At 40.8% G+C, this 16,469-nt stretch overlaps 1 protein-coding gene across 1 annotated transcript in view; it reads right to left on the reverse strand.

Annotated features, from left to right (window-relative positions):
• KLHL14 (kelch like family member 14) overlaps positions 1-16,469 on the reverse strand; it is a 104,519-nt gene that overhangs the window by 59,344 nt on the left and 28,706 nt on the right. Inside the window, exon 2 of the mRNA XM_045457392.1 lies at positions 15,706-15,827. Within this exon, the coding sequence (XP_045313348.1) occupies positions 15,706-15,827 (122 nt within the window). The remainder of the gene's footprint in view (positions 1-15,705; positions 15,828-16,469) is intronic.

Genomic DNA, 16,469 nt, shown 5'->3' on the forward strand with positions numbered 1-16,469 from the left:
TAAAATGCTGAAGTGACCCGTCCAGTGTTGCTTCACCTTGAACTTTTTTTTATGATATGCACTTGGCTATTACTTGAGTAATGAGAAACAGAAGAGTGCAGACTCTCGAGCTTTATTTGGGTACACATTTTGGCTCTGCCATTTACCATCTGTGTGATCTTGAGCGAATTACTTGATGTCTCTGTGCCTCCATTTCTTCATCTCAAGTAGGGATCATCATGGCGCCTAATACCATAGTGGTGCTGTAAGAATTAAATGAATAAATGCAAGTGAAGTGACTAGGATGTGTGCCTTCCACACAGTAAGTGTCTAACAGCTGTCTGTCTGGTTGTGTGTTTTCCTTATGTGTATCGTTTGCTAGGGGTTGTGAGGTAATTGTGTCTCCCGATAAGATATGTTTAAATCCTAACCCCCAGGACCTGTGAACATAAACCTATTTGGAAATAGGGTCTTTGTGAATGTAATCAAGTTAAGATCGGGTCAGACTGGATTAGGGTGGGTCCTAGAGACAATGACAGGTGTTTTTATGAAGGAAAGGGAAGAAAGATTTGGATACAGAAGAGTGTCATGAGGAAGGAATCTGTGTAAAGACAAAACAGAGATTAAAGCGATGGAAGCCAAAGACCAAGGAATACTGAGGATTTCTAGGAGCCACCAGAAGCCAGGAAGAAGCAAGGAAGCATTCTCCCCTACAGTCTTTGCAGGGACCCGTGGCTCTGCTGATACCTTGATTTTAGACCTCTAGCCTCCAGCAATGTGAGAGGGTACATTTTTTGTCAGTTTAAAAAAAAATTTTTAATGTCTATTTATTTTTGAGAGAGAGCAGGGGGAGGGACAGACAGACAGACACACACACACACACATACACACACACACTCACACACAGCATCTGAACCAGTCTCCAGGCTCCGAGCTGTCAACACAGAACTCGACACGGGGCTCGAACTCATGAACCACAAGATCACGATCTGAGCTTAAGTCAGATGCTTAACCAACTGAGCCACCCAGGAGCCCCCAAATTTTGTTGTTTTAAGTCACCTAGTTTTTGGTATTTTGTGACGGCAGCTCCAGGAAATGAATACACCAGACTTAGAGATGGAGAGAATGTGAAATTAAAAGGTGAAACTCTAGTACCTAGAAAAGAGCTCACATGTGGTTCATTGGGTGTTCTTTGGATTTACTTATTTCATGGGCGTCACCTATTTTTTTCTTTGCACAAAGGGGACTAGGTTTGGGACAGCAAGGTTGGGGTGGCAGACAGCTCTCCAAAGTAAAGCTGGGTATCGCAAAGCTGTCATCTAGAGCTTGCTGTTGGTGCAGAAGCCACTTACTATGGGAGGTGACTTAAATGTAAATTTATTAAAATTAGATAAAATTGACGGGGCGCCTGGGTGGCGCAGTCGGTTAAGCGTCCGACTTCAGCCAGGTCACGATCTCGCGGTCTGTGAGTTCGAGCCCCACGTCAGGCTCTGGGCTGATGGCTCAGAGCCTGGAGCCTGTTTCTGATTCTGTGTCTCCCTCTCTCTCTGCCCCTCCCCCGTTCATGCTCTGTCTCTCTCTGTCCCAAAAATAAATAAAACGTTGAAAAAAAAAAAGAAAAAAAATTAGATAAAATTGGAAACTCATTTTCTCTGTTTTAGCCAACGTGTAAAGTGCTCAATAGCCACAAGTGGCTAGTGGCTGCTGTATTGGACTTTGATGTTAGAAAGAACGTTTCCATCACTGCATTAAATTCTATTGGATAGCACTAGATGATATTTTTGTTGTTTAAGATCATTTAGGAGGTAGTAAAACAAGCATACAAGTTATGTAGCAAAAAGGAAAGTGGCAGGGGCGCCTGGGTGGCTTTGTCGGTTAAGCCACGGTTAGGCTCAGGTCATGATCTCACGGTCCATGAGTTCCAGCCCCACGTCGGGCTCTATGCCGACAGCTCAAAGCCTGCAGCCTGCTTCGGATTCTGTGTCTCCCTCTCTCTCTCTGTCCCTCCCCGGCTCATGCTCTCTCTCTGTCTCTCAAAATTAAATAAATGTTAAAAAAAAAAAAAAAAAAAGAAAGTAGCATACTCTTGTAATAAGGGTAAACAACTCCATCATTTATTAAGGAAAAAAAGAAAAAGTGAATATGGTAAAATTGATACTTGGGCAGCTGTTCACAGGGCAAGTCTCACTTGTTGAATGAGCTATTGTTTCCTTCATAAAGTCACTTATATCACTGCTCTTCTGTAACTTGGACAAAGGGTATCTTTTAGACTGAAAATTAGTATAGCCGAAAACTATCCTATATCCAATGCCAGGCATCACCAAGGCAAGGTATGGCCTGTTTTTATCTTCATCTCTGGTTGAGATACACCTTGTATAAAATTGGTTAATATTTTGGTCCCTTAATACTGTGAAGGAAGTAAATGCCATAAGGCGACAAATGAGATCAAAATCTGTGAGCCACAGTCTCTCTCCTCCTCTTCAGATCTAATCATACAGATGAATAAATTGCTATAAAAATACCAAAAATAAAACTAAAAACAATGACTGAATCATTTTTTTTAAATCTCATGTACTCTGTGTTCAGGTAGCAAGAAATTTAATTCCAGTCAGACCAGTCTCCTGTGATTTTTTTTTCCTTTTCATCTAAGATATTTTTAATGCTCAGAGGCATTATAATAGAAAAGCATGTATTTTTGCTTGGTTTATACCCATCATCCTTACCATTACAACAAGACAAAAGCATTAAAGTAAAATTAATCATGTCAAAAGATTTTAGCAAAAACAAGTGAGACCATGCATAAAGCATCGCTTTGTCTAGTGTGAAGTCATGCTCTGATTAAAAACATATAATGAAAGCAAAAGCGATACATCATTGCCTTAGCAGTAGGGTTTTCTGAAAGTGCTTTGCGGTTCTCAACATAAAAATGTGGGAAGATTTTGGTCTTTGAAATTCACAATGATTATTGTTCTAGCTAAATAACTGGAGTTCCATCTTATTTTTTTTTTTTTTTAAGAAATTAAGACTTAACGATGAAACAAGGCATGCCAGTAGGATTAATAATTAGCACCCGCTATAAGAAGCAATTGTTTGCCTTGGCATCCAGACACAGAGGTAAGAACATGTCTGCTCAACAGTCCCCTTTCGGCAAAACCATTGTTGAAGCCAGCTAAATGTGGCCAGGCTCTTAAGGTATCTTCTAGGAAGCATGACTGCTCCATCAAAAACAATATAATTAACAAGTACAAAGGTGTGGACAGAGAGTGATCATTTGTATATGACACACAAAACCAATTTCTAACTGGCCACAGAGTCATGAAATACACATTTACTTCCTAACTCCAGCACAAAGTGATCTTGAGAATCTGAAAAGAAACAGTTCGCTTATTTGCACTTTGCCTTAATTACTGCTTTATTTTGACGGAGGTATTTGCATAGAATAATCACTCACCCCAATTATCTTTCCATTTTTTGTTGTAATTTTGAAAGTCATTTTAATCCTTTTTTTAATGAGTTCTCTTTAAATAATAAAAACCATTCTGGTCTATGGGAATTCTGTGGATCAATGCAATGTTTATCTATATACATGTTTGCATATCTATATTATAGTTGTGTAGTAGTTTACATATAACAAGCAGTAGAAATAGTTAAAATTACATAAACTCAGACATAATTAAACTATTTGAGGGGAGTCAAAATTTTATTTATTATTATTATTTTAATGTTTATTTTTGAGAGAGAGAGAGACAGAATGTGAGCGAGGAAAGGCCAGAAAGGGAGGGAGCCACAGAATCCAAAGCAGGCTCCAGTTTCCCAGCTGTCAGCACAGAGCCTGAAGTGGGGCTTGAACCCACAAACAGCGAAATCATGACCTGAGCCAAAGTCAGACACTCAACTGACATAGCCACTCAGGTGCCCTGAGGGGAGTCAAAGTTTTAAAAATTCCACCCCAGGGGCACCTGGGTGGCTCAGTTAGTTAAGCGTCCAACTTTGGCTCAGGTCATGATCTCGCAGTCTATGAGTTCAAGCCCCACCTTGGGCTCTATGCTGACACCTCAGAGCCTGAAGCCTGGTTCAGATTCTGTGTCTCCCTCTCTCTCTGTCCCTCTCCCGCTCGTACTCTCTCTCTCTGTCAAAAATAAATAAACATTAAAAAAAATAAAGATGATAAAAATTCTATCCCAAATGCATTGTAATATTTGGGATTTATTTATTTATTTATTTACTTATTTATTTATAATACCTTTCCTTCAAAAAAAATTTTTAAATGCTTATTTATTTTTGAGAGAGAGAGAGAGCACAAGTGAGCAGGGAGGGGCAGAGAGAGAGGGAGACACAAAATCCAAAGTAGGATCCAGGCTCTGAGCTGTCAGCACAGAGCCCAACGTGGGGCTCGAACTCACGAACTGCGAGATCAACTGAGCCGAAGTTAGATGCTCAACTGACTGAGCCACCCAGGTGCCCCTCTTTCTTTTTTTTAAAAGTTTATTTATTTATTTTGAGAGACACACAGAGAGAGCAGGGGAGGGGCAGAGAGAGAGGGAGAGAGAGAGAATCCCAAGCAGGTTCTGCACTGCCAGGGTGGGAGCTTGACATGGGGCCTGAACTCAAAACCATGAGATCACAAGCTGAGCTGAAATGAAGAGTTGGACGCTTAACTGACTGAGCCACCCAGGTACCCCTGGAATGTATTTTTAAACATTTCCTTTAATACAGAGGTGTCTAATCTTCTGTGAATAAATATCAGTCCTGTCAGCAAAGTCACACTGATGCAGGAACAGATAGAAAGATGCATGAAGCAGCTCTCTCTTCTAACTCATCACTGTTCACAGAAGGAACGAGGATAGTTTGCATGTGACAAGAGTGGTTCAAATATTCACTGAACATAGGGTGCATGGTTTGTAATCATCAGGGATATTCAAGAAATATTTTGATAATCCTGAGAGCTTGGGAGGATTATATTTTTCCACCCACTTTGAAGTTAGGTGTGGCCAGGTGACTTATTTTGCCAATAAAATGTGCTAAATTCAGAGCAGGAGCTTAAAGAGTCTGTACGAAATTGTCCTCTCTCTTGCCATGGCAACAGCGACAAGCTGAATCATGGAGCTATCATGAGCCTGAGAACTGGAATAAGCAGTGCAACAGAGATTCCAGCAAACCTACCAGAGACAGGTGACTTGAAGAGAAATGAGCCAGTGAGATTTTGGGATTGTCGTTATGACTCCCTAGTCTAGCCTAACATCGGGTTTGCTACCAAGAAGGCCCACAGTGACTGATGACAATGAAGTTGAGACTGGAGGGTGGAAAGATGAAAATGCGTGTTATGGCATGGAAAACCACTTGGTAAAACTGCTGTTTGGTCTTATTTAGATAGCTGATTCGTTATTTAATAATCTTTCACCACTGGGCGCCTGGGTGGCTCAGTCGTTAAGCGTCAGACTTTGGCTCTGGTCATGACCTCACAGTTTGTGAGTTCAGGTCCCACATCGGGTGAGCATAAGCCCCACTTTGGGTGAGTTCGTGCCCTGCTTTGGGTGAATACAAGCCCCAGCTGAGCCCCACTTCTCTCTCTCTCTCTCTTTCTCTCTCTGTCTGCCCCTCACTCTCTTGCACCTCCCCCCCCCCCAAAAAAAAAAATCTTCCACTTCCAAGGCTGGAAAACAGAATGTTCACAATGTTCACAATTGTTTACTGTTGGTAGCACTTGGCAAGATCTACAAAAAAAGAGGTGATCTCACCAACAAAATTGGCTTATTTATTTATTTAAAGTTTATTTATTTTGAGAGAGGGAGAGAAAGAATCCCAAATAGGTTCTGTGCTGTTAGCACAGAGCCTTACGTGGGGCTCAATCTCAGGAATCATGAGATCATGACCTGAGCTGAGATCATGAGGCAGACGCTTAACTGACTGAACCACACAGGTAACCCCAAATCGGCCCATTTATAGGCAGGATTAAGGAAATGGAGTCCAGAAATTTAGGAGTGTGCAGCATTGAAAGAAGTAATTTTTTAAAAAATCTCATCTGGTAAGAGCTTTTGGTTTTGTGTATCATACACAAAATGAAGTGAATCTTGAGCAAAAAGTGTAAATTAAAACTCAGCTGACAGAGACAAAGTTAAAGATATGGTTTTCACAGTAAATTCACCACATTAGAGTATCTCAGAAGAAAGTTTGAGTGAAGGGCGAGATACCCAGTAAATTCTTTTAACTCAGGGAAAAGAATAAAAAGGGAGCTTTCCCTTAAAGACTGATAAATATACAAATAGAGAGAGTATTAGAGTGTGTGTGTATGTGTTTGTGTGTGTGTGTGTATGTGTGCATGGATGTGTGAAAAAGAGAGGAAAAATGAAAATTGAAAAAAAAAGAAGGAAAAAGCAATCTAAGAAGTATATCGGAAAAGAACTGTGGGCATGGTCACTGACCATGGAGTGGATGTAAACATAAGAAGATAGCTAAGTTTTCTAGGGAATTAACTGCCAAAAGAGCCACCAGCCTGGATTAAAAGAGGCTGTGGAAATTAGAGACTTAACCACCGTCACCTAAATGTCTACAGACATGAAAGATACTTAAAAACTCTTCGGCTTCCAGGAAGAGCATCGTCTCAGGTTCACTTCAGATATGTCCAAGGAAGATAATGGAAAAAGATAATGGGATCTCCCATAAGGTGGAACCAGGGGCTGTGGGGGACAAAGGACAAGGAACAGAACTAGGGAGGTCCCTAATCAAGGAACACAAACTTGGATAGGCACCCTTCAAAATGTCTGTTTGGTGGGATTGCTAAATTGTGATGCTCTTTCCACATGAAGATGTTGATTGTGCTGATCCTGTTCCTAATCCATCACTGTGCACGATGTGGGAGGAGACTACATAATTTGATTTTTTAGTTTGTTTCCAGATCCAGATCAAGAACAAATGAACCTGATATTGAGATGATTGTCCATCACCCAGAGATCATCACTGAGCTTGATGATTTAGGGTGATCTCCCCTTGTGGGGAGGAGTGAATGTGCTTCGAGCATGGCAAGGAGGGTTCATGGAATATTTAATGTCCAGTGGGACAGATTATAGTGGACACATTGCATTGTTCACCAGGTACTTGGATTCTCTTCTTCCTGAACCCTCGTAAGATTGCACTTCCCTGCCCACTTAAAATGGGGCGTGGTCTTGAGACCTAGCATAAATGCTAACTGTCACTTTTAATTGCCAATGCAAGACATTGCAGCACATTCTTCCCCCATTGCATTGATGACAGAAATACACGTTAAGATGCAGCCCCATATGCCTGGATCCTTAATGACTGATGAACAGTTGCTCTCTGCCAACCCGTGTTGGACACATAGCATGAGTGAGAAATAAATTTTTTGTTGAGATCTTGGAGTTGTTTCTTACCACAGCGTCATCTAGTCCATCTTGATTGACACACATCGTTTCATGCTAGAAATAGAAATTTCGTTCTGAATCAAAGGTGTATCTTCTTTCTCAAACCCTCGATGAAAGACAAGATTCAACCTTTTGGCTTCCTCTGTTTGATTATATGCAAAACTAACTAAATAGACTAAAAATTTATTAAGGAACAGCTATCTTCCAGATACTGAGCCTAGAGCTTGATTTCTATGATTTGACTTAATTCTCACAATAACTCTAAAAAGGTGGGTATAATTATATTCACTTTGCAGATGAGAAGGATCAGAGTGAAAGCAGCATTCCAAGATCTCACAGTCAGCAAATGTCTGGGGGTATATTTCAATTCAGACCTATCTGTCCTGAAAGATGTCACTCTGTGGTGTGCGTGTGTGTGTGTGTGTGTGTGTGTGTGTGTGTCTGTGTTTGTGTGTGTTTTGTTGTTTCATTTTTGATACTGCTTCAAAGACAGAGTGAAAATGTTAAGAAACCTGCATTGAATTATGGCTTGTCCAGTAATATGAAATGCAAATTTTCATAATTTGCAGTTTAGTCCATAAACCAAGATAATATTCTTAACCTCTAGGAGTAGAATATTCATTCAATTAACCTATACCCGTTTTAGTGTCTGAATGAGGTACTACGACAAGTACGTTGGATCCATTTAGATTTTCATGGGTGAAATGGGTCAGCACAGATTAAATCTCATTCATCTGCTTGGGCTCTTGACTAATGGCACTTGTTGGTGAGACAGATTGGTGTGGTACATGAGGCAGCACTGTTTGATGGAAATACAGAGGCCAGTGTTCTCTTCCTCATCCTGCCACTAAATCATCGTGTGACTCTGGGTATGACACCTTCTCTCTTTCAGTCACTTAAAGTAAAAGCCAAATTTGTGAACCTGCCATAGAAGTGCCTCCATGGTCTGGTTTCTGCTAATGTCTTTTGCCATATGTCATATCTTTCTCCCCTTCACTCTTTGATTTCAGCCATGCATCTTCTTTCTGTGGGGTCCAAGTACTTACTATTAATTTATCATTAACTAACTTGGAACAACCTTCTTTTCACATCTTTACCTGGCGAACTCTGTCTCATCCTTCAGTTCTTAGCTCAAATGCCTCTTCTTTGGTGACATTCTCTAGGAAAGCTAAACTAGATCAGCCGTCTCTGTTACAGATCTCATACACCTTTCACACCTTTACGCTCTTCCTTCAGAACACTATCACATTTTATTATTATATATTGCTATCTGGGATTATTATTATTTTCTATAAATTAAAAAAAATAATTTTTTTTTTTTTGAGAGAAGGAAGAGAGAGAAAGAGAGAGCACGAGTCGGGGAAGGACAGAGTGAGAGGGAGACACAGAATCCGAAGCAGGCTCCAGGCTGTGAGCTGTCAGAACAGGGCCCAACGCGGGGCTCGAACTCACGAACCGTGAGATCATGACCTGAGTCGAAGCTGGACCCTCAGCTGACTGAGCCACTCAGGCGCCCCTATCTGGGCTTATTATTTTTTAAAAAAAAAATTTTTTTTTCAACGTTTATTTATTTTTGGGACAGAGAGAGACAGAGCATGAACGGGGGAGGGGCAGAGAGAGGGAGACACAGAATCGGAAACAGGCTCCAGGCTCTGAGCCATCAGCCCAGAATCTGGGCTTATTATTAATGCTGCCCCCCCACCCCCTGCACCACCAAAATCTAGGATTGGTGTGATAATATTTGCTTTGACTCAGCACTGTTTTCTCTGTATTGAGAACAATGCCTGCTGCATAGAAGATCTCAATTACATTTGTTGAATGAATGAAATTAATGTGTAAAATGAGAGGGCTGGGCAAGGAGATCATCTAATCTTTTAGTATTCACATTCATTGGCTCGCCAGACTTAGTCTGCAATTTGCCTAGGAAAGACACAGAACAAATTTAAGCAGCCCATGTGACTCATACCTCCTTTCTACCAGACTCAGTAGCAAATACTACAGCTTGTGTGCAAAGAAAGCATCAAAATTATTTGTACACATGCTGTTCTCTGGAGAAAAAGCAATTGCTATATTCAAGGGAGGTATAAACCAGAAATAAAGTCAACTAGTTTTTCCAGGCACCCAACTTCCTTGAAATACAGTATTTTGGAGTGACCATCACACATATTTTTAAAAAAAAATCTATGAAAAATCCACTAATGCACTGGGGCATGAATACACAGTAGCAAATAATTCAAGATATATAGCAATGTGCAGCCAAGTATCTCAAATTAGAATTGAGCTCATTGAAGGTAAAATTAGATGCTAACATATTTAAAAAGTCCAAACACAATTCTCTCTCCTTCTTCTTGTCCAGAGTCATGGAAACAACCACTCCATGACCTGAAATAAGTTCCAAGCTAAGAGATGACTGCCATGCTATTATATAACGTCTTTAGATCACTACGTTTTCACTAACACTGAAAACTAAAATTAGAATAGTATTTCTCCTCAGTTTTTGCTTCTTAAACCTATCTTAACAATTCCTTGAAATAGTCCCATATAATATGGTTCGTGGTTAACCCTCCAGCCCCACCATATACTTTCCTAGCCTCAAACTCTCCAAAAGATGCATAAATTCATTTCAGTTTCTAGAAGGCACCAGCTCTCTCTTGCCTTTTGGCATTCCTAGTCCTAGACCCTCCTACTAAAATACCTCCTCATCCACTTCTTTGCCTTAATAATTCCTACCCATTTTTTTCAACTTCATAGAAAGTCATTTTGAGGAAATCTTCCCTAACCTCTCCTCTTTATTTATTTTATTATTTTTTTAAACACTTATTTATTTATTTTTTTTTTTAATTTAACGTTTATTTTATTTTTGAGACAGAGAGAGACAGAGCATGAATGGGGGAGGGTCAGAGAGAGGGAGACACAGCATCTGAAACAGGCTCCAGGCTCTGAGCTGTCAACACAGAGTCCGACATGGGGTTCAAACCCACTAACCGTGAGATCATAGCCTGAGCTGAAGTCAGATGCTCAACTGACTGAGCCACCCAGGCGCCCCATCCTCTCCTCTTTAGACTAAGAGCCCCTTCTGTGTTCTTCTCTAGCACCCTGAGGGTTCCTTCTCTATCCCTTAGCACACTCTATTATAATTGCCTCCTTAGGTTCTCGAGAGATTATCTTATCTACATTCTATCCTCCCACCCAGCACAGAGTGGGTATTTAATAATTGCTTGTTACATGAAGGAACAAGGTCTGTAAACAAGTCTAAATTCTTCCCAGACAGCTTCAGAGTCCTTCTGGAAGCACCTAATTGTTTTCTGAGGTTCTTCTGCAATGAGAAATGCACTATCTATAGAGTCTACCTACCTGTCTAGAAATGAAATGAAATGAAATGAAATAAAATTAAATACTTTGTGAGGTTTGGGTCTAAAGATAATGTAAATAAAGGAAACCCACAGGTATAAAACCCTCAATTTAACTTACTTTTTATTTCTTGCTAAACAAATAATCATAAGAAATGAATATTAGCTTTTGACTAACTTGACTTTCCCTCCAACACATCCTCGAAGAACAGAAATAAACTGAGGTCAAGAAACGGAACGGCTAAGGAAAGAAGTCCAGATGAAAGTATCAATACACAGGTTTATGATTTTCTGAATAATCAGCAATTATTGGATATTGGATATGATCAACCCTGTGTTTATCTTTTGGGACTGAAGTTCAATATCTTTTATAAAATTTGTTTTCTTGGTACTATTCCTTCAACCTTTATGGAAAGTATAGTTAGCCTCTGATCTTTGTGACATTCCTAAAATTAATCGCTGACACCCTGCCCAGGGCCGCCCCTGTGTGGATGGAATCAAGTTCAGTGTCCTCCAGGGATCAGAGGAGACAACCCAGGAAACCTGGGCACGGCGGTTTCTTTTATTTCCTGTGACTAAAAAACACAAGGCCCCAAAGCCTTGCATTACCAGGTAGAGTCCAGAGCTGCAAATCAACCGAAAGGGAGGGGGCAGAATACGCATTTCTTCCTACCTCTGACAAAGGGAACCCAGTGGCCGAAAGAACGAAGAAACCTTGCTAACTTAATTCTTCTAATTTTCATTCTAACGTTATGAAAGGGGAGTCGTCTTTGACACATGGAAGGACAGATCTGTGTTTTGAACTCCTTTCCTTCTCGTTGCTTACAGAAGGCACTTAATAAAGTAGACTCTCTCATCCGAAATGTAGGAAAAAGGAAGCCAGTCCCCAGGAAACAGCTTTCCCCACCAGTGAAGGACTTGGCCAATGAAGAAGACAAATAAAATAGACGGCTCCTTAGTGCTGTCTCTCAGGGTGGGGGTGGGGGAATGCAAACCACTTCTACGTGTGGGCTTCATAAAAACTTTGATCTGTAAGCAATGTGCTATCAAAAGTACAGAGTAACCACAGGAATTATTTTGTGTGATCTCTGCACCAAGGATTTGGGGCCTGCAAAGTACAGGAGGCATGTTTTTTTGCACTGGCCATTTTAGTATTCATGTCTCCTGTACTGCTTCCTAATAAGTTAAGAATGAAACGGGAGACTGCGTGCAGGAGTGAGAAATGCAGGAAGAGCAGAACTGTAAAATAAAAATGAACAAAAGTGCATCTCAACCTCCCGTCCGTTATTAACAATCAAGAGGACAACAATGCCAATTTTACTGTTACTACTTAACATTTTGCACTGACAAAGGGACTTTACAGCCATTTTTGCCTGTTATTTCTCGATACTTTTTTAAGAGAGACCACGGAGGTCTGTCACCATTCTCAACGTTAATTATATAATGCTATATTAAATGATTTTTCCGAAGGGGAGGATGAAAACGCAATCTATGCCAGCATGTTCCCAAAAAACAGTCTTTTCAGCGAGAATAATTGTTCCCTTTGCTGTTCAGGTAGACCAGGCCGCTGACTGGCTGATGGTTGGATTTTGTTTTCTTTATGTTCTGTAGATCCACTCTCTCACTTTTACTCACCCCTCCTCCATTCAACTTCTTATTTGTGCACCCCTTCAACTGTGATTCTAAAACGTAACTATAACAGGGTGAGAAAAGAGAGAGAGGATGACTGCCTTTCCTCTTAATTCTTCTTTGTTATATAATTCATGTAAGCCATGGCTCCCACAGCGGTGGTCATGCTCCTGTCCGTGGAATGGCATCTTTCTCAAAGGAGCATATTTGCGAGACGGGCTGAGAAATGTGTGCTCGAGCCAAGTGGGCGAAGGAGTCTTAAGATTCAGAGGCTTGGGCTAACCTCGAGTTTGCTAGTTAAGCTTGTTAGTTTGTTTGTATGGAGACAGCCATTTAATAAATAAGCAGACCCCAAACCAGGCACCGTCTCGTAGCCTTAATTGTCGTCCTGGTCCCCCTGCCAGAAACTTCAGCAGTTCATCTGGGTCAAAAGAACGTCAGTGGGCAGCTTTGAAATCCATAATGCTTCATTGGATTTGGGGAGAATGTGGATTTTTGGTTTTTTTATTCCAGTGAGAAACATTTCTTCTTTTATTGTTAGATGGCCCAAATAGTGTGGAAAGCTTTCAGTGACCTGACTTATTTTATTAGTCAAATAAGATGCCTGGATTAAAAAATACAGACCAACAGCAGAAATCATCCAGGTAAGCTGTCTATATCTCTCCAACCAACCTGAAAAATATGCCCTCACTTGGGGCCACGCGGTCACAGCCCAACAGGTAATAAACTCTATTTTTTAAAGTACAGGTTCCAGTGAAATGAAGAGTGTAAGTGGAGTAGACATTATTTCAGAGCTAGGAGTGTGCCTGACTGTAGAAAAAAGGTTCAAGGTCTTGGAGTATGCTCCCGTTATAAGAAGTCTATACATTAATGTCTTTGTTTCCTTCCATGTCAAACCTGGTGAATGGAGTCAACAGATAGATACCCATTTATCTTTACTTCTTAGTCTGTGGATTGCCACATCCAACATATGAAAACCATGGAAAACAGGCTCCTGACTCGGGGGCAGCGGGTCCAAGTGTTGTACCTGTGGCAGTGCAATTTGTCTCTCCTCTGCATTGGAGAGCCTGAGTTGACCGATACCTCTAGGGTACAAAACTATACACAATCCTTGTGCTAATATTGGTAGTGATGTTACAATACTAGTCATGATACCTGCAATTTGTGGAGCTCACACAATGTCAGATGACTTATAAACACTTTATTTTAAAAATACTCAAATGGTGCTGACAAGAATGAAGAAGCCATGAATTGGGATATTTACATGCCTCGCTCAAGATCATAGACATGGGTTTGAATCAGATCTGACAGATTCAAGTTCATGCCTTCTTACCAGTTCCTTCTAAGTAAAGAGCTAAATCAGGCAACGTGAAAGATTTGAGTAGGGTGACCTTATGTTTCAGTGTATACCTATTGTCCCATCAGTAGGTCCCCATTTCATGCTCTAAAGTGTCCCAGTTTGGAGAATAAATGGGATGACCACCCTGTCTCCGAACAAGGTTTAAAACGAACATAAGACTTTTCTTAGGTATTACTCATGATGCTTTAGTGAATCTTTTTGCCTTTAATGAAGGGCTTCAAACCAATAACAAATTGGACCTTGCCTGGTGTGTCTGGGAAAACAGACGGATTTGTGAACGAATATCACTTATTGCTTGAGTGTGATATCCTTTTGCCTCTGTCTATCTCCGTCTGTCATCGCTCTTCAAGAATCTTTGTCTTTCCTTCTTCTCTCCTCCCCCTAGTATCCGTGTCTTATGCTGCCTAGGCTTTCTCTATTGATCAAGTGTCAGATAATTGATTCTTTGGTTTTACTTTAAAAATACCGGTTGGTCACTCGTTGTTAACAGTACTTTTTTTTTTTTTTTTTCAACGTTTTTATTTTTTATTTTTGGGACAGAGAGAGACAGAGTATGAACGGGGGAGGGGCAGAGAGAGAGGGAGACACAGAATTGGAAACAGGCTCCACGCTCTGAGCCATCAGCCCAGAGCCTGACGCGGGGCTCGAACTCACGGACCGCGAGATCGTGACCTGGCTGAAGTCGGACGCTTAACCGACTGCGCCACCCAGGCGCCCCAACAGTACTTTTGTCAAAAAGAGAATAAAAAACATTTGAAGACATCTCTAACTTCTTTTTCTTTCTTCCTTCTCCTTAAGCCTGCGGCTATTATCCCCTCACTTCTTTACTATAACCGTGGTGTATAGGCGTCCAGGGAGCTTCCGCGCTGTGCTCGCGGACAACGCTACTGGTAGTTTCGCTGGGGTAAGCCAGCTCCGAAATGTATTATTTCAAGCACCACCTCACATGTCTGTGCTCCTCTTCTGCTCTTATGGGCAAACTGTTGTCCTGTTTCTATTCTTTTAAAGGGCTTTAGTAAAAGGAAAGGAACTGATTTAAACAAACAAAAAAAAAAAAACAACAAGCTGATAAAATATATAACTGCTTCAAAGACACAATGCTGTAAGAAAATGTAACTTTTTCTTTTGTCGGTTTTAAATGTATGGCTTTGATTTATGGATCAAAATTACTCATTTATTATTTTATCTATACAGCTCTGGGCAATTTTGACAGTTAAAATTTCGTTTTATTGACCAGTGCAGCCACTGTGCCCACGAGGGGCCTGGTGCACACAGCCTGCTGCACTCAAGAAATGATGATTTTTGATTCCATGACTGAGTCAGATTGGGAATCATAACCAATATAACAATAAGTTCCAAATCTCGGTGCCCAAGGCAAGAGGTTTGCTGTAAAACACAATCACCCTGTAAGGAGGGGAGGAAGAGAATCTTGGGCCGAAGTCTGCAAGCACAATTTAATGCAGCTGGGACAGGCCCTGGGTATCTGTCCACCCAAACTGTGGAGCAACAGAAGGGAGTGCTTCTCTAAGACCCAGTTCCACAGACTAAAGATTAACGAGCAGAAATGCTTAAAAGGCACAATACATGTTAGTTACATAGAAATGAACTAAACAACCATCAGGATATGAGAAAATTTAGTGCTATTCACCAACCTTTCACTTTTCAAGAAACCAAAAAAAAAAAAAAAAAAAAGAAGAAGAAAGAAAAGAAAAAAGAACGGAAGAATTTCTTTTGGAACATCTCAGTTACTACCCCCTCTCTGTCACAGAAACACAAACTCGTGCAGTGGTTAGGCCAGTTTAATTTAGGCCTATTCCACGACCAAATTGGCCACCTCTGCAATGTTAATTTAGTCTTTTACTCTAAATCCCCTGGGATACATAAACAGACCTCCAAAGGGTAACAAATCAATAAAATGTCTAATTTGATTAACCACGTTTTCGCATCCATCAGGACAGCTCTGCGCAGAAATAAATAGGTGGGTAAATGAATAAAGAAGGGCACTCACTTGTGAGTATTTTCCACGTCTTCTTGTCATCATCATAGTACTGGACCAAATTGCTGGGGAGCCGGTCCGGCCCGGGAGGCAAGCCTCCAACCAGTAACAGCATTTTCTTGTTAGAGCGAATTCTTCACCCAAAACAAAAGAGGAGATGGAGAACCACATTATTGTAGAGCCTCTTTAGTGGCAACGAAATCATAACCATCAAAAGAATGTTCCTTGCTTGCAGATTTCTATTTCATTTTTTCCTGTTTCTTTTCCCATTCATGTCTCAACAATTTTTTTTTTTGAACCAAGCAGAAAAATGATCAGAAGAGCAGCATATCCCCATACTCATGGAATAATAAGCTCCCTTTATGCAATTTGTTAGAGGTTCATTCTAGAACGACCTTTTTCTTATATTATCCCTTTAAATCATCACTCTTTACAGCTGAGTACACATGAAATGCTCTGGAGTTGTACTAAGGTTAAGCATTAAAGTTGCATGTCAAAAATCGTATTAGTCAAAATCATTATTATAAGCCATTCTCCACTCAAAGAACCTTGAAAAAATTAAGGTTATGCAGAGAGTTTGTGAGCCAACTCTTTAATCACCCAGGGAACTTCCAATACCAGTTTGGTACAATTAGTAGCACGGGGCTAACTGGGGTAGGTTAACCGGTATCGAGGAGACTTTTTGTTTGTTTAATTTAGCTGAGACTTCTGCCTTCATCTCCTTCCCAGCGCCCCCTCCCTCCCCAGCCTCCCCCCGCCCCCCACCCCATCCCTGG

The sequence above is a fragment of the Leopardus geoffroyi genome, chromosome D3 (genome assembly GCF_018350155.1).
Source record: "Leopardus geoffroyi isolate Oge1 chromosome D3, O.geoffroyi_Oge1_pat1.0, whole genome shotgun sequence".
In the NCBI taxonomy this organism is placed as follows: domain Eukaryota; kingdom Metazoa; phylum Chordata; class Mammalia; order Carnivora; family Felidae; genus Leopardus; species Leopardus geoffroyi.